This window comes from Rhagoletis zephyria, unplaced genomic scaffold, assembly GCF_001687245.7.
Source record: "Rhagoletis zephyria isolate East Lansing unplaced genomic scaffold, Rhagoletis_zephyria_1.1 Rzeph_scaffold_06824, whole genome shotgun sequence".
Classification (NCBI taxonomy): Eukaryota; Metazoa; Arthropoda; class Insecta; order Diptera; family Tephritidae; genus Rhagoletis; species Rhagoletis zephyria.
Genome location: NW_016163907.1, coordinates 9,846 through 34,148, shown reverse-complemented (window position 1 = coordinate 34,148; position 24,303 = coordinate 9,846). Strand labels below are relative to the sequence as shown.

General features: G+C 37.3%; 6 protein-coding genes across 6 annotated transcripts; 3 read left to right on the top strand and 3 right to left on the bottom strand.

Moving 5' to 3' along the window:
- The first annotated feature begins 1,306 nt into the window (after window positions 1–1,306).
- On the top strand, window positions 1,307–2,494 carry snf (U1 small nuclear ribonucleoprotein A snf). The gene is made up of 2 exons (XM_017629486.1): window positions 1,307–1,759; window positions 1,828–2,494. The coding sequence occupies exons 1-2, from the start codon at window positions 1,407–1,409 to the stop codon at window positions 2,123–2,125; spliced, it is 651 nt and encodes a 216-aa protein (XP_017484975.1). The 5' UTR covers window positions 1,307–1,406; the 3' UTR covers window positions 2,126–2,494.
- Window positions 2,495–2,581: 87 nt separating this feature from the next.
- On the bottom strand, window positions 2,582–3,056 carry LOC108373574 (thioredoxin-2). The gene has a single exon (XM_017629487.1). It carries the CDS (start codon window positions 2,992–2,994, stop codon window positions 2,587–2,589), a length of 408 nt encoding a protein of 135 aa, XP_017484976.1. The 5' UTR covers window positions 2,995–3,056; the 3' UTR covers window positions 2,582–2,586.
- Window positions 3,057–3,168: 112 nt separating this feature from the next.
- LOC108373572 (thioredoxin M5, chloroplastic-like) lies at window positions 3,169–24,061 on the bottom strand. Its single transcript, XM_017629485.1, has 2 exons — window positions 24,009–24,061; window positions 3,169–4,015 (listed from the first exon to the last, which is right to left on the bottom strand). The coding sequence occupies exons 1-2, from the start codon at window positions 24,032–24,034 to the stop codon at window positions 3,256–3,258; spliced, it is 786 nt and encodes a 261-aa protein (XP_017484974.1). The 5' UTR covers window positions 24,035–24,061; the 3' UTR covers window positions 3,169–3,255.
- LOC108373576 (thioredoxin-2) lies at window positions 4,705–5,778 on the top strand. The gene has a single exon (XM_017629488.1). It carries the CDS (start codon window positions 5,231–5,233, stop codon window positions 5,558–5,560), a length of 330 nt encoding a protein of 109 aa, XP_017484977.1. The 5' UTR covers window positions 4,705–5,230; the 3' UTR covers window positions 5,561–5,778.
- Rnp4F (RNA-binding protein 4F) lies at window positions 8,569–12,826 on the top strand. Its single transcript, XM_017629483.1, is given in 18 exon segments — window positions 8,569–8,749; window positions 8,822–8,837; window positions 8,840–8,879; window positions 8,881–9,186; window positions 9,249–9,424; window positions 9,481–9,579; window positions 9,582–9,639; window positions 9,700–9,743; window positions 9,746–9,796; window positions 9,799–10,370; window positions 10,432–10,597; window positions 10,709–10,796; window positions 11,077–11,511; window positions 11,567–11,684; window positions 11,746–11,857; window positions 11,991–12,111; window positions 12,170–12,272; window positions 12,339–12,826. Coding segments are annotated over 18 exon segments (2,832 nt in total). The 5' UTR covers window positions 8,569–8,671; the 3' UTR covers window positions 12,588–12,826.
- On the bottom strand, window positions 12,853–14,281 carry Sas10 (UTP3 small subunit processome component Sas10). The gene has a single exon (XM_017629484.1). The coding sequence runs from the start codon at window positions 14,234–14,236 to the stop codon at window positions 12,908–12,910; it is 1,329 nt and encodes a 442-aa protein (XP_017484973.1). The 5' UTR covers window positions 14,237–14,281; the 3' UTR covers window positions 12,853–12,907.
- Window positions 24,062–24,303: the final 242 nt, after the last annotated feature.

Here is a 24,303-nt window from a genome sequence, read left to right as displayed (position 1 = left end):
GAAGAAACATAACTTTTCCTTAAGATGTGAGACTACCAAGCACAACAAATTTGACGGCTGATAATCTGAGATTTGCCCGTGTAAACGGGGTGGTTCAAAAACGAGCTTTGAATGGGCCTGAGCACACTAGCCTGCTCAGTCGGACTTAGCAGTCCACCACTCGAACGCACACTGTCTGCACATGTTGTCTGTGTGTGCGTGTCAGTCCACCGTCAATCTGCGATTTTCGCGGATTGAAATGAGCGAGGTAAACTCGAACTCTCTTCCTCCTCTTATCCACACAAAAGCGGTTTTAGGCGGACTGAGCAGCCCAGTGTGCGGAGTCCCATTGAGATAGTACTTATTGGCAGCATGAACGAAAGACACAAGATCACGCGGGACGGAAAGAACGAAAAAAGTTATTTTCTAGCTGCCGAAATCTCGATGCCATCTTTGCTGTAAGAAGTAAACAACGAAGAGAACGGAGAAAACCGCGAAATTGTTGAACGCATGAAAAATCATTTTTATTATGCAAATTCTTCTAAAAATCATGCCGTTGTGTTAAATTATTCTTTATCTTATGTGTACACACGTTGTCACAAGCGAAAATGAAGAAAATTGCAGTAAAAAGCCACCACCAAATTGTAAACAACGAAGAAATGTAAATAAACGGCTAATGTCAAAATCGTTCAACTTTTTTCCTTAATGCGATTCTAACGGGCTAGTCTCCTGCCCGCGTGATCTTGTCTTTTTGGTTCATGTATTGGCAGAGAACGTAAAGTAAATTTACGTTGTTATTGGTCTTGCATTACACCCGGTTAACATGATTCAGGAACTTGAAAGAAATTCTCGCCCATTATCTTTTGTTTTCTATTTGCTTTTACACGCTTCAATTCTGCTGAACATGTTTTTGGTCCAAGGCCAATTTATACAAGGTGGCGTTGGCAGAACAAAAATTACAATAACAAATTATTTGCACATTGACAATCAGTACAAAACAAAATTACAACAAACACATCATTTTGACAAAACGTAAAAATTCGACGTGAAATCAGCGAATCCCGTAACACTACCTTGCATATATTCGCCTTGTTTTGGTCGTTTAAATGGAAAACAACGAAAATGTCAAAAACAAAGCAAGAAAGTTGAAACGACTTGATGATACAGACGCATGTGCACTCGTCCCTTTTCTTCTCACCCCCTTTCTGTACATGCGAGCAGAATTGATTTCAATACTTGAACTGTGTAAAAGCAGTCTCACAGCTGACGTTATCGATAGTCTTAAAACAACCCTAGTATTTTTTTAAAACAGAAACTATTGATATATCGATAGTATTGTCGATATTTCCATCTCTACTTTTCATGCTAGCAACGTTTTGCAAGATTTATTTAAGTTTTTATTAAATCGGTACAAATTATTAATAAAAATGGATGTTCGGCCAAATCAAACCATTTACATTAATAATCTTAACGAAAAGATTAAGAAGGAAGAGCTCAAAAAGTCCTTATATGCGATTTTCTCTCAATTCGGACAGATTCTCGATATTGTGGCGCTAAAAACGCTTAAAATGCGGGGCCAAGCGTTTGTGATTTTCAAGGAAATTGGAAGTGCTTCGAATGCGCTGCGTACTATGCAGGGATTTCCATTCTATGATAAACCAATGCGCATCGCTTATTCTAAGACAGATAGTGATATAGTGGCCAAGATAAAGGGTACATTTAAGGAGCGTCCGAAAAAGGTTAAGCCACCGAAGCCGGTACAAGCCACTGAGGATAAGAAGTACATAAACACGATTTTAATGCTAAATTATATAATATTACACATTTTTATGTATTATTTTGTTGCAGGGATAAGAAGAAGAAGGCGTCTAATGCTGAGAACACTAATCCTAACACACAAACTGAGCAACCACCAAATCAAATTCTTTTCCTCACCAACTTGCCGGAAGAAACAAATGAGATGATGCTTTCTATGCTGTTCAATCAATTCCCAGGTTTCAAGGAAGTGCGTTTAGTGCCGAACCGGCACGATATTGCTTTTGTAGAATTCGCCACTGAATTACAGAGTAATGCTGCGAAGGAAGCACTACAGGGCTTCAAGATAACACCGTCACACGCTATGAAAATCACTTTTGCCAAAAAGTGAGAAGTTCTTCACATTACTAAAGTGTTTGGAGGTATCTACACGATCTACATATATATTTAAATTTAACGTAGCACTAGCTTTTTTAATTTATGTGCCCTTACACGGAGTGCTCTAGCATATGTATTTTCTCTCCTGATGTCCACAACACATTTACGATTCAACAACATAAAATTACGTTTATTTTATCATGTAAGACCTTTTTAACCCGTGTGTAAATATCATTCAGCACAATACCGAGTGAGGGCTAATATTCGGCTTGGTCAAAGCTAACATTCTCACATTGTTTTTCTCTAAAACAATGTACCTTCTAATGTACAATATTTCATATGGAAATAAAGTGCATGCCATATTTGGCAGAGAAAAAAGTAATTGAATATCTTTAATAATTGAAGCGTTTGAAGCATTTAATATGATAGCATGGTTTACTGATTTCAATGAAACAAGTCTTTTGTTATGGCTGCTTAGTCAAGAGCTGGGTGGTCCTCTTCCACTGCCTGCTCGGCTTCAGCAATCTCTGGCATATTTTCTACAGGTACAGGCTCGCCTACGTATTTTTCCATGTTTTTAACAAGTTTCTCGGAGTTCCCGCCTACAAAAACGTCAATTATATGTTTGCCCTTGATAAAGACGAAAGTCGGCATGCTGGTAACATTGTATTCGAGCGCAATTTCTTCGCAATCGTCCACGTTGACTTTCAATACAACTGCTTTATCGGAATAATGTGCTGCTAACTCTTCCAATTTTGGGCTAATAATCTTACAGGGCCCACACCAATTTGCAAAAAAGTCAATGACCACCAGCAGGCCGGAAGCATTGGCTTCTTCTATTTTCTCATCTAGATCCTCTTTATTTTGAATTATGTATACCATGATATTGCGGATTACAACAGAAAAATGATGAAATTGATTAGCTTTTTTATATTATTGTTTTTTTGAACACGAATGTCTAATTTTGAATATTTTCTTTTATTTCTTTAACAGTAAAATCACAACCGTTTGACTGCGAATTGAAACGGGAAATTTTTTTTTTCTGCAAAGTGTTGTAATCACAGTTTTACTACATGATCATGATTTTACTATATCGAAATAATCTCATAAGCAGATATGTAAATAAATATTAATTTTATCGACCTAGATTCCTGGCTCCGCTGTAAGGCTATTTGTCTCTTCTATGCCGTTCGTCGGCTCTCCAACATACTTTTTAATAGTGTTAATTAGTTTTTCTTCATTACTCCCAGCAAATTTTTCCAATATTTGGTTTTCTTTCATCAATAAAAACGATGGCATCATACTGACGTCATTATCAATCGCTATTTGCTCGCAGTCGTCAACATCAACTTTTGCAATGATCAATTTGCCATTATACGTAGTTGCTAGTTCTTCAAGTTTTCTATTTATTAACATACAAGCTCCGCACCAAGGTGCAAAAAATTCGACCAATAGATGTTTTCGTCCAACTTCGTTTAATAGTTGGGCATAGGTGGCGCATTCTGATATGATTATTAACTTATTTACTCCGTCGATAAAAATTGGCGGTGGAGGTATTGGAGGTGGTGAGGTTTTTTGAGAAGATGCTGAAGCAGGTCCTACTTGCGTGGCGGGTACTGGTGGAGATGATGCTGCTGCGCTTGGCGCAGTGCCACCTGTTGTCGCTGGTGCAGGGACAATTTGAGGGGGTGAAGCTGTTGGTGGTGCACTCTGAACTGTTGCCGCGGGTGGGAGAACTCTTGTTGAGTTACGGTTTGGCCCTGCAACCCGAGGTGGTGCTGCTGAAGCTGGTACGGGGGTACTTTGAGAGGGAGAAGCCGTTGCTTGTACATTTTGAACTGGTGCTGCAGAAGAGCGAGTTATTGCAGCGTTTGCATTTGGTGGCGCAGGCCGAGAAGACATGCTATTCAAACGTAAATTTTTAATAAAAATCACATACAAAATTTTGGTTTTTGAATTTGACTAAAATAAATGTTTTCAAATAATAATGATCGTGATCTCTATAGATACAGTGCCGGTCATAAGTATTGTCACATGGAATTTTTCGCAATGCATGCAAAGTTTTTTATTCGAATTTCTAACTTTGAATACTTTGCGAAAAATTCTCTGTCCCAATACTTTTATTCGGCTCTTGTACATATACAGTATCGGTCATATCTATAGCACGCCATTTCAAAGTTATATTGTGTGCAACTTATGTTTATTTATTTATTTTTCAGAATTTTCAATTAAAATTTAGTTCTTTCTCTAACAAACCCCATATAAACCCAAGTTTAACAATTTGTAGAAAACTTCAAAAAAGTGCAACAAATTTTCACCTAAATTTCAAACTTTTTTCTCGGAAGTGTTTGAATTTTTTTGAATACACAGTTTTATAGCCCTATCAATTTTAGTCTGATAATGTGCAAGTTTCAAGTGACTAAAAGATACCGTTGATTTTTTAGAATTTTTTTCGCCAAAGGTGTTGCGGTTTTCATCCATATACAAATAAATTGAGTTTATCCATTATATGAAAGCCAATGCGACAAAAAAAAATCTAAAAAATTAACGGTAATTCGTAGCCACTTGAAATTCGTATTTTACTACCTCTAGGGACATTTAAGGAATATTTTTGTTGTTATAGAAAGATAACTCATACTGGTTACGAGTCACAATAAACAATGATCATTAAAACCAGTCTTCTAAAAACACACTTCTGAAATAATAACAGTTACCAGACTATTTGTTTTTATTCTTTGAGCGAAAATGTTGTTTTTATGTATACAAATCTTGAAGGCGGCTATTTGTCAATTTTCGTTATGTATGTATGTAAATATTAATACATAGGATACTAATACATTTGTTTATACATATACCTATGTATAACGAAATGAATACCCGTTAAATCCGCAAAAACAGTAGTCTAATAGGCGGATGGTGGAGTCCAGCAGCTTATGCAGTTGCGAATTGATTATATAGAAATCAATTTGTGTGAAGCTCGCAAAGCATTAAGACGTCCCAAGTGGATCGCTAAGAGACTGGTATTTATTTCACTATAACTCAGAGTGTCTTGTACAAGTTTTCTTTCCAACTTAAATTCTATTTAAAAAAAAACACGCGACTTTTTTTTTAAATCAAAATGATGCACACTGTCCGAAGCAATGCTGATTTCGACAGACAATTGTCGGCCGCTGGCGGTCGTTTGGTGGTCGTCGACTTTACAGCCAGTTGGTGTGGTCCTTGCAAATGCATTGAACCTAAGGTTAGAGCGCTTTCGAAAAAGTATAAGGACCGCGCTGTCGTACTAAAAGTGGACGTGGACAAGTGCAGTAATGTAGCACATGATTACAGAGTTTCCTGCATGCCGACATTTGTATTCATAAGAAACGGTCGTAAGATAGATCGTCTTTCAGGAGCTGATGAAAGGGAGTTGGAGTATAAAATGTCGAAAATGGCAAGAGCTAAGTGAGCAAGAGAATTTAAGCGTTAAGAAAATGATTAAATTTTGTATTCTGATTGTTTTGTGATTATAATTGTGAAAATTAATGTTTTTTGTATTGTACTGAAGTTGATGAACGTTATTGTAATCTTTTAAAATTTGTAAAATGCATCTGGTATGACATTCAATTTTTTTATTAATATTGTACAACTATAAAGTTAAAAATCTTACGATTAACTGAGAATAAAAAGGACATTGAGCTATCTAATTTAGGTATTTTTTTTTATTTTGGCCATCAGACGTCCAGATCTGTAGAATGTTATTTAAAGGTTTGTAAGTTCATACATAATTCCTACACTACATTTTTAATAATCAAGATTTTGAACTTCAGTCGAGAAATGGCTTCTCGACTGCGCGCTGAATTCAAATAGGAAAATTAACAGTTGACTAAATAAAAAAATGCTAAAATTAACCTGGCGTTTAAAGGACTTCCATCGTAATATAGAAAGAAGAAGCCCTTTAATTGATGACAGTCCATTTAAAAAAGAAAGGAGAAACGAATGTAGAGTGGAAGGCTTTTTACTCCTGAAATTATCAACTGGGTTATAAAATGTTGTATATTTAATACAGCCATGCACGACGAACATTTTGGCGAGCACGTTCTCGACTCGCATTCAGTGATCGGACTTTTACCACATTGTGGTAGATCTGCCACTTTTTTGAGCATCTACCACATCTACCATACAAGGTCTGAAATCTACCACATATTCGCGTTTTTGAGTATTTTTATTTTTGCTCGACGTAATATTATTGGCCCGTAGTCATAGTCAAAATAAAGTCGACTTTAAAGTTAGTTGCAGCTTTTTGACATAATTTTCAATGGGATATCTGTCAAAAAAGCTGCAACTAACTTTAAAGTCGACTTTATTTTGACTATGACTACGGGCCATTAATTTTAAGAGCAAAAATTGTCCAACACTAAACACCAATAACAGGCAGAATGGGAGGATAAAATAAACTAATATTATGTTCAAATTGGCCCCTTTTAACTTGTTAAATGAAAAAGAGCTTTTTGGAAAACACAATCGTCCACATTGAACATTTGGAGTTAACTTTGACGGTTGTTTGATTACCAATAAAAATTCGAAAAAAAATATTCAAAATCAGGTTTTTGTGTTTCAATTTGTTTTGTGCGAATGTCTGCTTCATGATATTAATGCATACGGATTACTTAGAGACTTCAAAATGTTTAGCTCGCATGCACTATTTATCTCTGCGTACGATGAGACCTCATGGGAAGATAACTAATTACCGCCTGGGCCTCTTTTTTGGCGGGCGGGCATGCATACAATTTTGATATTTTTTTAATTTTAATTTTTAATATTTTTCAGAATATAAATTTTTTGAACGTTGGCGTGTCAAATGAAAGCTTTTGGGTCTTTCTGATTGGCCGGAGCAGAAAGCTTTCCGACACAACTCTGCGTTGAACTGGTTTTCAAACGAGTTAAATGATTTTACTGGTTCAACTTTCCAAAAACAATTGCATGCGATTTAACTTGTTTATGAACATGTTTTGTTCATTTAACTGGTTCAAGCCATTTAGGGCCGGTTGTTCAATGTCTGGTTATCCCCACTTCCGGCTAAACATCATTGTCGACGTTTTCGAAATCACGCATATAACATGTGATCGATAAAGCAGTCGTTGTATTTAACCGGAGCTTCTACCTCCGATTTGTGCTAATCAGACATTGAACAACCGGCCCTTAACATGTTTAGCTCGTCAATTTGAACGTAGTATAAAATAATAAATTTTCTCAATATTCAATTTTTCGACAGGGAAACTGTGGTTTTATTGTGTTAAATTGCAAAATATATGATTTATGAAAAGAGATTAAAGCGAAAATGTTAAAAAACGGCGATTTTTGTGAAAGTATTAGCAAATTTATTTCTAGATTAAATAAATAAATAAACAAATTTCAGTGCATCTAAAGTTTCTAAGCGTTGTTGTACTTTTACTTGAGAATTGTCAAAATCGGCAAATCGCAAGTAAGCGGTTTCTGAAACGTACCACATTTATTCGCTACATCGTGATGTGCATAAAAAGAAAAGCTGGCAGCACTCCGCAAGTGTTGCAGAAATCTTTCAAAATATGTTGAAATGGTATGGAAGGAACTGCATTTACACGTTCAAGGAAAAAAATTGCCACAACTCAACGCAATTTTTACCAACTTCAATCTTGCACTTTATATACTAACATTAATTTTTTTTTTAGATTCTATTGAAAATGTTTGCAATTTAGGTGAAACCTTCAAAGAATTTTTTTAATTTTTGTACAAAGTTTGATCCAAAACCTGACATCTCACACATTTCTTTGAAATCTACCAGATTTTTTTCCAGATTCTACCACCCCTTTTCTTTTAAATCCGATCACTGCTCACATTCGTCTTTTTAATTTTTTTATGTAGTCCCGCAAATCCCGCGGATCCCGCAAGTGTAATCCCTCATTTCTGACACGCAAAAATGGCGCGAGATTCCGCGTTTGCGGGATTGGATTTCCTAGTCGTAAGATAGAATCAGTTTATAGTTCCAGCCATCTTTGGGCTATTATATAACTGTTTAATAAAAAAAAAAAACTCGAAACAATTCAAATTTGTTTGAAAGGAGCGTACACCATTTGGGGTCGGGTCTTAAGCCTATGTGATTATAATGTCGAATTTCCTATAATAACCCATGGTAAAATTAAAAATAATAATGTAATATAATGGTATAATATATTAAATTAATTATGAGCTAATTCGTGCAATAAAATAGTAATGAGTATATATCTAATATTGATTATGAGCAGTATTCAATTGTGCATACAAAGCGTGATATTTGCAATTATCGAATGCGCAATTAATATTTGTGGTGACGCTGCGCTCGTTCAACATTTGTGGCACTGTGCTTTTCTAAATCATCTTATCTGTAAAACCACTGAAAAGTTTGTATCCTAAGTTCCACAAAATTAGCACCACTGCCGTTGCTTTGTGAATGCCTAATAAGAGGTTAAAGAAGAAGAATACGAAAAGTTTGTCTAGTTTTGTGTTGATTTCAGATAAAAATTAGAAAAGCATTTGCAAAAACCCATCAATACTGAGAAAAATGAGTTTAGCTGGTGAAAATACTCAAACAGAGACTAAGGAAAACATAACCGAATTAGAGGAAATCGATGAAGCCGAAGTAACTACTAAAACTGGGATATGGCATTTTTCAGATTTGCTGCACAAACAAAATTGTTTTAACACATTTCAGGAGGAGGCTTTATTGAAATCGACGATGAGTATGACACGGTGCGTACAAAAATTCCTCCTGTCTGAATACTTTGGCCCACCACCAGCCGTACTCACAGATGAGGATTCACTTATGAATGAAGCAGCACAGCTGCAAGACGATGAGATGGGAGCTGATGAAGCCGGCTTAAGTGACGAGGATGAGCAGTTGACCGAGCCAAAGGAAGTATTGTACTCCCACATTAACGACGATGATAGCGACGACAATGAAGACGATGAGTTGGACGAAACGGAAAGAGCAATTGTGGAATATAAAAAGTTGCTAAAAGAATTGGATGTAAATCAGTATGCTTACGATAAATATTTACAACTCTGCAGTATAGCACAGTGAGTTAATTAATGAGTTGGTGTACATATTATAATTTACTATTGCTTGCTAACATTTGCAGTACAACAGATGACTTGGACATAATACGAGAGGCATATAGTCGCTTTTCTTCTGTATATCCCTTGTCACAAGATTTGTGGCTTAAATATTTAAGCATTGAAATGAATGTGGCTCTATCACCCAAAGAAATTGAATTTGTGGAGAGTCTATTTCGAAAAGCTTTATCTGACTATTACTGTACGTAACACATGGGACATTTTATAGCACAAATCTAAGATTATTTCACATTGCAGCAACTGCCATAGCAGTAAAGTTTGCGTCGTTAGCTTCGCGGTGCGCAGATCGAGACGTGGTGTGGCGAGAGCTGTTGGGTACCTATGGACTGCACTGCCTTGAGGTCAACAATTTTTTAGGCTATATCGGCAGTATCTCGCAAGCAATTCTTCTATGAGGTATGAATTGTTTTAAATTGTTATAAGCAAATAAGTAATGATATAATAATATTAATTAAGTTCGGAAGCAAAGCAAGAAGGGTACATAAAAAGTTATATACAAGAATTTCGTATCCCCTCTTTAATATGGAAGAGAGCTATATCGAGTTTAAAGTATTTTTGAACGAAATAAGGAGCTATTCGGCAATGGAGTAAGTTGGGACTCGATTGACAAAACTTATTTCAAAGCCAAAGATCACTTGCAAAAAATTTTGCAATTTGAAACGAAACTCAAGGATTTAGACGCCAAATGTTACAGGGAGCGTGCTGAGGTCTATATAAACTACATCAAGGAGTCGGACAAATTCCTTGACGAAAATGTTTTGCAAACAGTTTATGAACGTATGGTGGCCGACTGCTGCTTAAATATCGATTGTTGGTTAACCTATATTGACTTTATTGCATATCGCGATGCATTCGGGCGCCCGGAAGAAATGCAAGATTTACCCGTCTACCGTCAAACAGCAGTGGATGTTAATAAACGTGCGCTGCGTAACTGCACATGGTCAGAAAAGCTATATGTAAAGCATATGTTACTGCTGGAACAGTTGGGTAAGTCGCGTGAGGAAGTACAAGAAGTCTTGGAGAGTTCGATGTCAGCTGGTTTCCAAACCGCTGAGCAGGCTGTGGCAGTTTGGATGGAGTATTTGACATATTTGCGAAGACATACAAATTATGAAAATGAGGAGGAGGTAGATAATTTTCGCCATGCCAGTTCGAATTTATATTATTTATTAATTTGAGACATTTCAGTGTGATATTCTGCGAAAAAATTTTAATTTAGCTTGGACCATACTCGGACAACAGTGGGGTGTGTTAGCCGATTGCAATTGTGAGATACTCTTGCTTTGGGGCCGTCTAGAATATGGACCACTTCGCGATGCCAAACGCGGACGAGAACTTTGGACGACTGCTATGGGTAAGTTTAAATGTTTGAAATTAGCTTACTAAACTATTTTGAGTATAAGTTACTCATACCCTCAAAACTATTAGTAACTAAGCTAATTAGCCTTTTTATTTATACATTTAGAAAGTGCCGATAATGCAACTCGTTCTGGCCTATGGATTGAATTTGCGCAATTAGAGCTGCTGGGTCGAGATTTGGAAGCAACAAGAAAGTAAGTCGCATAATAACTAAAACTTTTTTATTTTAGGATTTCCCTTAAATTTTAACTATACTCTCAGATTGTACCGTAAAGCTCTGCATTCACCAGCGCTAGATAATCCATCAGTAATAGCTGCAGCTTGGGAGCGTTTCGAACGCTGTAATGGCACAACGAAAACNGATTGAATTTGCGCAATTAGAGCTGCTGGGTCGAGATTTGGAAGCAACAAGAAAGTAAGTCGCATAATAACTAAAACTTTTTTTATTTTAGGATTTCCCTTAAATTTTTTAAGATTGTACCGCAAAGCTCTGCATTCACCAGCGCTAGATAATCCATCAGTAATAGCTGCAGCTTGGGAGCGTTTCGAACGCTGTAATGGCACAACGAAAAGTCTTAGTAATTGTAAAAAAGAATGTGTCGATTTCTTAACTCAGTATCGCACACAAATGAATCAATTTAAGTCAGATTCAGTGACAAGTGTTAAAGGTAATAAAGGTACAAAACGCAAATCAGCAGCTTCCATCGAGCCTCCTGTACCGGATAAGAAAACTAAATCGCAAACAACAGAGAAAGATATGCAACCAAGTGGAAGTGGAGGAGGCGGTGGGAGCGGAGATGGGCCGGGGTCAAAACGCCTTGAATCCACCACATTTAAAGAACATGAAAACCAAGCAATAGATTTGGCTAAAGATCATTTACGAATATTTCTTAGTAATTTGGATTACAGGTAAAGTATTTGAATACTAAAAACAGCTCGCGCATTTTAAACGTTTCTGTTTAAGCTTGACTGAAGAAGATATTCGTTCCAATTTGGGAGATTTAAAAATTGTTAACGTCACACTCATACGCTCTGGGAACGGCAAAAGCCGCGGTTTTGGTTATGCAGAGTTAGAGAGCGAGGTTTTTGAAAGCTTTCTTTTTAAGCCTTTTTATTGATTTTATATAATCTGTTTTGTTTCAGCTTGAAGTTGAGAAGGCTTTAGCGCTGGATAGAATTTCTTTGAAAGGTCGACCGTTGTATGTATCCAGCGTACTTCGGGACAAAGAAAAACGTCAAAAATTTAAATACTCAGGTGAAACTTTTACCTTGGAACATAGTGAAATAATATTATATTATATAATTATATTATTTCACTATGTCTTGGCCTTCTGAACCTCATAGTGAATATATGTGTGTATATACTTACAATTCCATTTTTTATACAGACGACTTGGAACCTAAGAAACTGTTCGTGAAAAGTCTGCCGCCTGACACTAAAAAAGAAGAACTCGAACAAATATTTGGTGCATTTGGAAAGCTGCAAGACGTTCGCTTAGTACATCACAAGTAAAGAAACACCAAACCATATTATTTAAATATAAATATACTGTAATCAATCTTATAGGAGTGGCAAGTTTAAGAATATTGCATATGTAGAGTTCCAAGATGAGACGGCAGCTGGGAAAGCAGTGCTTGGTACTGATAACCTTGAACTGCGCGGCCACACAGTATGGGATTTAATAGCAGATCACTTTAGGACTTCAAAATTAATTAATTAAAATTTTTTTATTTAGATTTCAGTTGCTATTTCTGCGCCCCCACCGAAACCCGCTTCTTCAACGACAAATGCAAATAAACTTCTTGCCATGAGTAATAAGCGCAGTAAGGCCTTCGAACAGAAGCCACGTATGTCACTCATACCAACAGTAGTGCGCAAGCAACTTACCAGTCGTAAAATCTCAAGTACAGTAAATAACAAAACTACTAATGGAGCTGCTCCCTCAAAAACCAATGATGATTTTCGCAAGCTATTGCAAAAATGAAGAATTATGAAGATATGTAATTGTAATCGCAAACTATACTCGTCCGTGAAGTGTTTGAAACATTATGATGGGGTAAGTCCGCGACTCATACCATACCAGTAGCACCTGTCTCGCACAGTGAATTTTAGTGGTTAGAATTTAAATGTTTAACAGCAAAATACAATATAATGTATTTAACTTGATTTCATTTGTGTCCTTCCTCCTAAAATAAAAAATCATTAATATATTTTTTGTATCAATCATTTGTTTTGTTTTAAAAACCATATAAAATACACAAGTATTTATAAATAGATATGCATACATGAATAAATTCAAACTTTTCATACTTTGAATTTGACACCTTTGCTGACTGCCGCTTTGATACCGGATATTTCGCCGCCATAACGTTTTGTTTCTTTGCGCACGGTTCGTACAGCGCCCTTGCGCCGGACCAATGCCTTGCGGAACTTGTTGCGGTGCTTGACGCGTGGATTTCGCGATTCCTTCTTGCGCGCAGGTGTAAGACCCTTGTTTTTGGCCATTTGATAGGTAATTCCGCGACGCGTGTCTTCATCTTCCTCCAGTTCACCATCGGAAGCATCGATTTCGTTCACTTTACCATCCTCGGCGCCGTCATTTGCTATCTGCGGTTCATCATTATTCTCAACGGCATCACCGTATTGTTCGAGTATTCCTAATTTTGTTTTCTTCTTCAATTTTGTCCTTTCAACGACATCCTTCACTTCCAATACTTGGAATTTATCACCATCAACAATGCGCTCCAACAACGCTACCAGCTGTGGGCGTATTATGTTTTCATATTTATCTTGTAGCTGCTTAATTAGTTTCTTAAATTGAAGCAATCGCTTTGTAACGGGGTGGTTGCGAACAGCGGAACGTTTAGCTTTCAGCAATAGATAAAAAGTCACGTTAGAACAATAACTTAATGCTATGTTTTGGTAAAGTTCTGCAAATTGTAATGCTGGTATCATGGGCACATTATTTTGACGTACATATTTCAATACAGGTGATATCACCTGTTCCACTTCATTCACATAGCCTTTAAAATCGTTTACAAGCGGCGCAAATTCTGGCGAATCTTCTTGGAACAAACGTAATTTATCTCGCTTGGTTATGCCGGAAAGATCGGCTTTGATTTTGATTGTTTCTTCGGTTTCTGGCTTTTGCGCCTTGCTCTTTGATTTAATAGTATGCAGCAGTGCGTCATCCAGCAGAAAATCTTCCTCCTTCATTTGTTTCGCTAGGCGCATTTGTATTTTCTTGGCCTCCTCTTCTTCTTCCTTAGCCATCTCTTCCTGCTCGGCAGTGTATGTACTATAATCGGGATCCACAAAATCTGTATTATAATAATTCCGGCTCTTTTTGCCCCAATCGGTAGTATCGGGTAAATCATCATCACTTTCGGCGCCTTCTATGTCACTGTCTCGCATTAGGGCGCCCACATCTCCATCATCCACGTCGTCCTCATCGTCACTTTCATCGAATGCCATTAGCTCATTTTCATGGCTGTCATCGTCACGTCTACGCCTTTCGCGAACCTCACGCAACAATTCTTTTTCCTCCTCGCTGTATTCAGCCTCAGAATCGGTGGGCTCGTAATCGTCCGCATCGTCATATTTTTTTTTATCTATATGAATCTTGTCTCCCATTTTTTAACTTGGTCCAGCTCGAAGCTTAGCACTCACGTGTAATACAAAAACATGTAATAATCCAAAAGTCGGGTCTAATTCAGCTGTTTACTTTCCGCTTCTTCTTACACACAATTCATTCACTATAATTTCAATAAAGAGTTGCCAATAAAGAAATTGGGATTGCCTTTTCACTGCCGATTTCCACTTCTGACGCAACGGCTCAAGTAACAGTCTTCTTTCTGCCAATTTTGACTCATATTCTTCGTCAAAATGAAGATGGGTTTCAGCATTGCCAATGCAATGATAAATTGAGTTGTTCGAATGGATGTACGCAAGGCATCCGGATGTACGCCATCACATTTACTCTTCAACTCGTCTATTTCCTCTACAGCCAAACAAATGAATTCCAATGTTTTAAGTAATAAACTGAGTGAATCAAGAGGCTCGATACAACGTGCTTCGCAAAATTTTAGAAATCGTATCTGCTTAGAACCAGAATATACTGCAAGGATACGTTTTTTCAAGAGATTTCCAGCCTTGTTGGATACCCGCAAGAAATTGTCAACTGTCTTGACCATTCCCATGCAGTTCCGAATAGATGAAATATCGCAATAGATGAAATATATGTAATAGTCAGATTTAAATTGTAGTTTGCACAATGAACGTTGAGAGCGTCCGGACACGACTTTCTTACAACAGTGGCACAACCCTTAAATTCTCCGCTCATTTCTCGAGTTCTCTCGTAAAAAAAACTCACTTACATCTTACTTACATGACAGTATATTTTTTTGGCATTTCATTCTTGACATTCTTGAAACGAATATCCACTCCGAGTTTATTCAAAGTCGTAAGCAGCGTTTTTACAATACCTTCGTCTGTTACATCACTTACAGGAATGAAACCGAGGAAGTCTTCACGAATTATGTGTTGCTTTTCAACTTCGTGGACTTACCAAACCACAATCGTAAATGGTTCGATTCCACTTACATCAGTGGTTCATCTATAGTAACTGGGAATCATTTTGTCTCATTAACGCATGTTACTACATAAGTGTTTAGTGACTATTCCGCCTCCAGCCTCGATGATTACATTTTAGATATTGTAGCTCAAATATATTGCAATAGCTCCAGCCGTCTTCAAATGGTTATGCAGAGTGGGATCTCCACTCCCCACGGCAAAACGAAGAAGTTCTCTAAAATTACCGTTGTGGTCCACTAGCATTTCCATGGATCTCTCGGCGTCCTCGGAGTACAAGAATAAGACCGCTCGAATAATGGCAACCAGTTTGCCTGTTTTCTATTTGCAGCCTTTTGCGGCTCTGGTCAATCTCATTCTGACGCCATTTCGTTTATTTTCAAACGTGAGTTTGAAGTTCTGCGCATCTTCTTCTTTATTCTTTGAAATTTTCCAGAACTCTTTTCCACATATTCGCAGCCAGCTGTCACGAGCGTGGTAACATTTTCATGCCTGCCTTTCTTAACGTTCCTTTGTTTATCGTCATTTTGTTTTTTTTTTTGTTTTTCCTTTTTTACATGAACCAAATGCAGTTTATGAAACTTTGCGCAGATTTACGGCTCTATTCTGTATCACAGTTTTTATTACGGAAAATATATATGAAAAAGTTTAAATTTGTCAGTAAAAAATTTTTGTCACCGATACAGAATTGGGCTATTAGGGCGTGTGTGAATCGGTACCAAAGTTCTATGGGGAAATCGGTTGAATAATATTTTTACTATGGTGAGACTGTTTTGCCAATCTGTCGTGTGAAATGAAGTCTTTTTCGACAGCAGTAAATCATTGAAAAAAACCGGAAAAAAACTATCAACACATACAATTTTTTGAAAATCAAAGCGTTTTTTAGTTTTCAAACTCACGCTTTATTATACTAAAATTTCATGGGTTATAAAACTGCATACTCAGAAGTGTTTTACAGATTCATATCAAAAAGTTAGAAAATCTGAAGATTTTTTCTATTTTTTGTTTGTGTCTTTAAAACTGTTTTGTTAAAGCAGGCTATAGCTAACCCGGACAAATATTTTAATCATACATCAACGAAAAAGTTGTAATATGAACATGTTAATGCACAAAAAAAATATGATGTATGTTTTTAACCAGACGCACCTACCGACATGTATATACATATTTCGACCCGCTGAATCCGAATCCCAGGTCCGTTTGACCCGTACACATTAAGTAGATTGCGAAGTTCCGAATTGTTTGCTATTGCAAACCTACTTTTATTATTGCTGTCAGAGAAGAGGTAGGTACTAGATCTCACTCCTTGCAGCAGGTCTATAGCTGAACTTATCCACGATTGGAAAGTTTCGGACGAAACATCGTTCTCGGACCGCCAACACATAAGGTTTTAGACCCCAGGGCGATCTGAGTTGCGGAATTTTACACTCTCGCCCAGAAAAACAAACTGGACACTTTTTAAAAATCTAATAAATGCTAGAGCAGACTCGCTGTTAACTTCGACAAACTCAATCCACGAATTGGAAGTGGCAGCCAGTTCACAAAATAATGTCCTGCTGGAATCCTTCCACGACAACATAGCTCCCGGTTCCTCCTTGATGAAACGTAGGGTTCCCTGGTGGAACGGGGAACTGGATGCAAAGCGCAAACTAGACGGGAAGCTTTTCAACAGGGCAAAAGGATCACATCAGTGGGTCGAGTACAGAGCCGCTCCCCCTGAATACAATGAACTCATTCGACGCTCCAAGAGGGAAACGTGGAGGCAAAAATGCGAGTCAATAGAGACACTGCCCGAGGCATCCCGTCTACATCAAATTATGTCGAAGGAGCCTTCTAATGGGATAGGCCTCTTAAAAAGACACGGACGAGTCCTATCTCTTCTGAATATAGGTTCCCCAGAGTTAGAAGTCTCAGCAGGTCCATCTTTGACAGGGACAAGGTACTTTGGGCGGTAGAGTCCTTTGAATCTTTCAAAGCTGCAGGCGGAAATGGTATATTACCGGCAATAATTCAGAGATGCATTGATGTTATCATCGATGCGCTGGTCTGTTTATTTAGGGCAAGTTATTCATGTATACTTGCGTAAATCCTAATGAGGGCCTTTGCATAAACCCGCGAAAGGCTGTTCTGGTACCGTTTACAAAAAGGCACAACCGAACCAATGGGTTACCCTTGGTGAAACAGTGCTTGAATAATCTGACGAAGTCAAATATCTTGGGGTTACCTTTGATAAGAGACTAAGTTGGAATTCCCATCTAGACAAAACTCTTAGCAAAGCCACCCGAGCCATGTGGACCTGTCAAAGGCTTTTCGGTCGAACATGGGGTCTAAACTCCAAACTAGTAGGGTGGCTATACCGAACTAAAGTCCGTCCGATTGTAACTTATGACTCTATACGTCGTTTCACGTCTAAACAAACTCCAAAGGGTGGATATACTGTCGGTGACAGGAGCAATGAGAACGTGTTCAACCGCTGCCTTAGAGTCGCTCCTAGGCTGGACCCCACTCCACATATTTGTCCAAGCAGCCGCAGCTTCGAGAAAAATACCAGGTCGAGGAATTGGCGAGTTCTCCGACGCTATGCCAAAGGAAGGCCAACATGCCTGGTCAAATAGTTTACCAGAACTAGATCCCAGATATGTACATACACTGGTACACAGACTTATCAAAGATGGAGGGCAGAGCAGCAGCGGGTGTCTTGGGACGTGCCACCAAACTTTTTATTGCAATGGGTACTTGTTCCACGGTCTTTCAGGCCGAGGTACTAGCAATCTCAATCTGTGCCAGAGTGAACCTTGAAAAGGGTTTAAAAGCAACTTTTCTAGCTATATTTTCAAATAGGCAGGCCGTCATCAAGGCTCTTTCTAATAAGGCCGATCACTTCGAAGCTCGTCGATGAGTGCTTTGGCACCATTCAACTGTTGTCAACAAGGAATACGGTATTACTGTGCTGGGTACCAGGACACTGCGGGATTGTGGGTAACGAGGCCGCCGACGAATTGGCAAGAGAAGGCTCATGCTCATCGTCCTACTTGTGGGGCCGGAACCGTTTTGCGGACTCAGTTGGTTCTCCTCGAGGCTTAAAGTAGAATCATGGGTAAACTCAGAACGCAGTAAGTACTGGGGAGAAGTAGGCGGCCATAGACCGGCAGAATTTTTGGTTATCCTTTCACTAGGAAAGATATGCATCTTTTGAACAGAGCCGATATCAAGTTGCTTGTTGGCTATCTGACGGGCCATAATCACCTGCGCTGTCACATGCTCCGGCTTGGTATTTCCGCAGAGACAGATTGCTATCTGTGCCTTGAAGACGAGGAGACATCGGAGTGCATTATGTGTGATTGTCCGTCATTGGCCAGACTAAGCCTGAAATACTTCAGTTCTTCCACATCACTTACAAAAGAAGCAAAGTTTTTGCTAGGTCTGCGCCGACATAAGCGTACAAAAATTCATCATTAACAAGTAATTTTTAGCAAAAAAACAAACCGACTTCAACTCTCATATAAAAAAAAAATATATATATATATATATATCTCATGATCCGCTGATCGGATCTTAACCAGATTAGTATGGGACCACCTCTGAGACACTACCTTTCCGATGCAAAAAGAATTATCGAAATCGGTTGACGTGGTCCAAAGTTATGCGGTAACATACATAAAAAAATAAAAATAAAAAAAAATATTCCGACGAACTGATAACCTCCTCCTTTTTTGGAAGTCGGTTAAAAGATATAAAAATATGTACATACATATGTACATATGTATGTAGTATGCACTTCGATCATAACACACTTTTTAAAAATATTTTAAGTTGCAAAAATTCGTTTGTGCTCGAAAAATGTGTATTTTATAACATCTTTAAAGTAATTCAATTAACTAGTACAAATTTTTCCAAAAAGCTCTGAACATAATTTAATTTTTTTCTACATCAAGACTAAAGAGGAATCTATGTATATGCTTACATACATACATACAGTATCGGTCATATCTATAGCACGCCATTTCAAAGTGATATTGCGTGTCACTTATGTTTATTTATTAATTTCAATTAAAATATAGTTCATTCTCAGACAAACCCGATACAAAACCCAAGCTTAATAATTTGTAGAAAGCTACAAAAAAGTGCAACAAATTTTCACATAAATTTCAAACTTTTTTCTCGGAAGTGTTAGAATTTTTTTGAGTACACAGTTTTTTAGCCCCTTCAATTTTAGTCTAATAATGTGCAAATTTGAAGTGGCTACGAATTACAGTTTATTTTGTAGATTTTTTTTTGTCGCATTGGCTTCCATACAATGAATAAACTCAATTTATTTGTATATGGAAAAAATCCGCAACACCTTTGGCGAAAAAAATTCAACGGTAACTTTTAGCCACTTGAAACTGGCACTAAAATTGAAGGGACTAAAAAACTGTGTACTCAAAAAAATTCTAACACCTCCGAGAAAAAAGTTTGAAATTTAGGTGAAAATTTGTTGGACTTTTTTGTAGTTTTCAACAAATTGTTACACATGGGTTTGTATGGGGTTTGTCTGAGAATGAACTGTATTTTAATTGAAAATTCTTAAAAATAAATGAATAAACATAAGTGGCACACAATATCACTTTGAAATGGCGTGCTATAGATATGACCGATACTGTAAGTACGCGAAGAGTTCAATCAAATGTTCAGTTCAACCTTCAAAATTGCAATAAATATGCGTATTATATATTGCTTTGCTCCAATGCTTTTCATAATTAATGCAACCATATGTACACGTTATACTATACATTCCATACATACTATCGACTACATACATATGTACATATATACATACATACATACTTCCCTTATTAGGTATATGTACGTGTACTGAAAAATCAAAATTTCCAAGCTCGACTGCTAAGCTTTTACCCCGGAAATCAAGGGTCACCGAGTTATCAACGCTGAACACATTATCGCCCCCCCACAATTACCAACGCTCGACCAGCCTTATATTTATTGCTGTAGATCATAGCTCATTTGTCAGTTGACAAAAACAATTGCGTTGTCCCCAGCCAGCAAATGTTGTTATCAGTTATGAAGTCGCGAGCCACCTAGATGGACGGGGCATTTACCGAAGTAGTATACGTGAAATTTTTTGCGCACATTTATGTATGGTAGATATTACGAGTATTTACTATATACATTTGTACAAATGTTTAGTTTATAGGTGCCTAAGTTAAAGCATTCGGGTGCACTATATTTATATCATTTTACGCAATGGTATTATTTGTATATTTTAGGCCATGAGAACAGAAGTGGCCTAACCCAAAAAAATGTCTTTGTGCTTATCTACTTAGAATATTCTCAAATGTGATAAATTTTAAAATAAAGGTCGCTTATTCCTTAATTTGATGGTACGCTATGTAGCCTTGTACCTTAAAATTAAGGAATAAGCGTTTTTTAATTTAAAATGTATAACATTTTAGACTATTTTAAGTAGGTAAGTACAAACAAAAATTTGGCCTATTTTCCAAGTACACAATTTTTATGACCAAAGAAAATATGGAAAATGCAGACGCTATATCATAATCTAAAATTTGTATTTATAGACTTGAATCGTCAAAATATGTAATGTGATCAGAAACGAAACAATAACATTTTGGCGCGTACACTTTTGTAAAGGGACCTAGTGTTTTACGCCGCCTCCCAACGGCAAACAGCTTCTTTCAAGGCAGAGACACACACACTGCGGAGGAGCGACCGCTGTTTAGAAACTGTTTTCCGGTAAGTTTTTTTGGATGTTGCTTTGACGATGGATCGAAAATCGGTAGTACGCAATCTTAACCACACGGCTGCAGCGGCCGCCTCAAATACATAATTTTATAAATTTTAAATTATGAATATTATCGGTTACCAATACGTGGACATTTATATTGAAATATTCAGAAGGCTAAATGGTTTAAATAAGGGCTACGCCAGTTCTGCCTTCTCGGGATTAGATAGAACGGGGACAAAACGAAGTAGCTCCTGCTATCACACAAACATTTAGAGCATAGGCATCTGGACACCACAACACTGTCGACTTCGTGTTTATTTGGGAACCAGCGGGCCAATTATCGTTTAAGCTAGAAGTCTCGACTACTATCACGAAAAATACCATCCCTGCACCTTGACTTGATGGTCACTTATAGCCATTTATTGAACAGCAAAACCTGATTTTGGTGAACATAAGGTGATCCCTTAAAATACCAACCCTGAACCTTAACCCTAAGGTCACTTATAGTTGATGTAATGTGGAACGATTTTCCGTCATCCCTTGCCAAATTTAGTTTGGAGACAAACCGGTTTTGGCGTTGTGCCATCTTCAGATCATTTTTCATTCTGAATAGTTTTTGTTTGTCCGTCACTATTTATAGCCGTGCTAAATCGTCGTCGGTTCTTAGTCTCAGCGGACTATATTCTTTCGTTCAACCAGTGGTTTTTGTTCTGTGCATACATCCTCACGGTAGAAATCAGCTGCTCACTTCTTCTTGATTAATTGTTGCATGGATTCGTAGGTAGGTAAAAATCAGTTATTTTCTTTCTCTTTGTTTTCGTAGTATGGGCTTGCGTTTCATTGTTTATGGGCGTCGTAGGGCTACTGCCCTGTTTTGCGTATAGTAGGCTGAGTGGTTCGCATATGATATATTATCAGATGCGGTGTTTATTTGTTCATGTATTATTTTTCCGATGAACGTCTTTCGTTTGTATATCTCCATTTTCTCTAATACGTTTAGGCGTTGTCCTTTGTGCTGTACATGGAGAAATTTGACTGGCTTTTCCATTTTCATTGGCGTACAATGGTTTTCTGCCATATGGTTTGCGAAGTTCGATTCCGGTGTGATATATGGTTTTAGCATTTTTTCGCTGTAGTCCCTTATATGTATCCTCCCCACGTTGTCCTTCGTTCTAAATGCTGTATTGATGTTATATTTTTGGAATACTTTAGCCAATTTATATGTTGTGCCCGTATAAATTAAGACTGCCCGAGCCTTTTCATTATTTTCCTTCTTATTTGATTTCTTCGTTCTTGTTGCTCTTCTTATCGTGTTTACTAGGCCCTTTCTGTATCCGTTATTTTCCGCGATTGCGTATATCGTATTTAGTTCTTTGCTGTAAGCTTCTTTTTCCAATGGGGTTCGTTCAAGCCTGGTTATTAGATGTCTGTGCTGTTGAGGGTGGTTTGAAGTATTGTGTATTATCGTGTCTGTGACCGTGGAGTTTCTATATATCCCGAATTCGCTTTTGTTGGTAACCTTATTGATTTTCATTGTTATGTCCAAATAGTTTATTTTTCCTTCGTTTTCCTTATCTATAGTGAAATTTATATTCGTGTGTTCGTCATTGCAAGACATATGATGTCATCGACGTATCTTGCGTAGAACTTTACTTCCAGGTTTGTTGTCAGCTCTGTCACATACTTTTCCTCTAAATGTTGCATGAACTCTTCCATTCAAATTGCGGATGTGGGATTACCCATTCCTAGCCCGTTAGTTTGTCTATATATTTTGTTATTAAACTTGAAGTAGTTTTGGTCTAGTGATACCCTAAATGTGTTCATGATTGGTATCGATGGGTAAAGATCCTTAACATCAAATGATACAAATTTCGCATCTTTAGGTATGTCTAGCGATTTCACTTATAGTTATTTATTTAACAACAGCAAAATCTGATTTTGACAATTATTATTTTTTCAATAGCACAGTACTCTAGTATTTTTATATGTATTGCTCAATAAACGACTATTAGTGACCATCAAGTCAGTCAGTGAGTTTTTCGGAAGAGAAGTGTACACAATTTTGACAGTTAAAACTCATTCTCACACTTCCTGAATCGGAAAATGAAGAGTGCACACAATTTTCAGTGTAGGTACACGTGAAAACTTACAGTTACTGAACCCAGCCCCAGGTGGAGAAGGATTTGCCTTCACTTGGCATTTTCAATTGGCGTCAGTTGGCACAGAGGAGAAATGACTGGCGTGCTGTTTTTGGACTCGGCTAAAATCGCTGAGGCACAGCATACGCCGCCCCTTTGAAAATCAGAACAAAACAAAAGTACAACAAACACATCATTTTGGCAATCAGTACAATTCGCCTTGGAATCGGCTGCTCTGGAATCACCTTTTAATTAATTCACCTTGGCCAAAAATGTGAACCACCCTTCTGAAACTCAAGCAACTGCCCCTGGCATATAAATGTACATCTGTATATGGAGTATATAACATATAGGTCGCACGACTGCAGGTTTTTACCGTTCCGTTCGAATTCGGCAATCTCATGATCTGCCTATAAAATTGTATAAGTGAATTTAATTGGCAAATAATATCAGCAAGTAAAATTCAAACAATTCTGGAAAAATTTATATACATAAAAACCGTCATCTAAGCGATAACAGTACAGTACCAGATGCCCATAAAAGTTAATCTTCAATATAAATTTTTGAGCGGGGTCAGGGTTTCATGAAATATTTTTATATGAGTAAAAAAAATTCCATTTGGCGTTGATTTTAAGTTTTAGGCAGAAAGAGCAGCCGCTTTAAGAAACAAACATAATGGAATTACAGCATACAGCGACATATTTTTTCTAAAATTTTGTAAAATTTATATTTGTATTTTTAAATTTAAATGTAGATGAGTTTTTCACTTAGTATCTAGTGACTAGGAAGGTATGCACAAAAAAAAAATTCAATTCATCACATCTAAGGCTCCGATAAGATTAGATTAGATTGAATATAGACGAAACTGAAGTGATTCACGTTACAGATAACAATATACGAGGATAGATAAGCAATTCCTTAGTAGTATGCATACTTAACTATTTTTTCGCTACAATACATGCATACGTATGCAGTAAAAAATTCGTCGTAAACCAATCGGCTATGCAAATGTAAAAACTTGAATAAAACTAATGAAAACAATAGGTAAAAAAAACATGGCCGAATCTCATTGGTGAGAAGTGATGGGCTCGTCTTGTTCAGATGCAAATATGTATGTATGTATATAATAATGCATGTATGAGTGGCTGTAATCTACGTATGTATGTATATACATATATAAGAATATATGTACACGTGTATATGTTTATACAATATATTAAGTAGGCGTG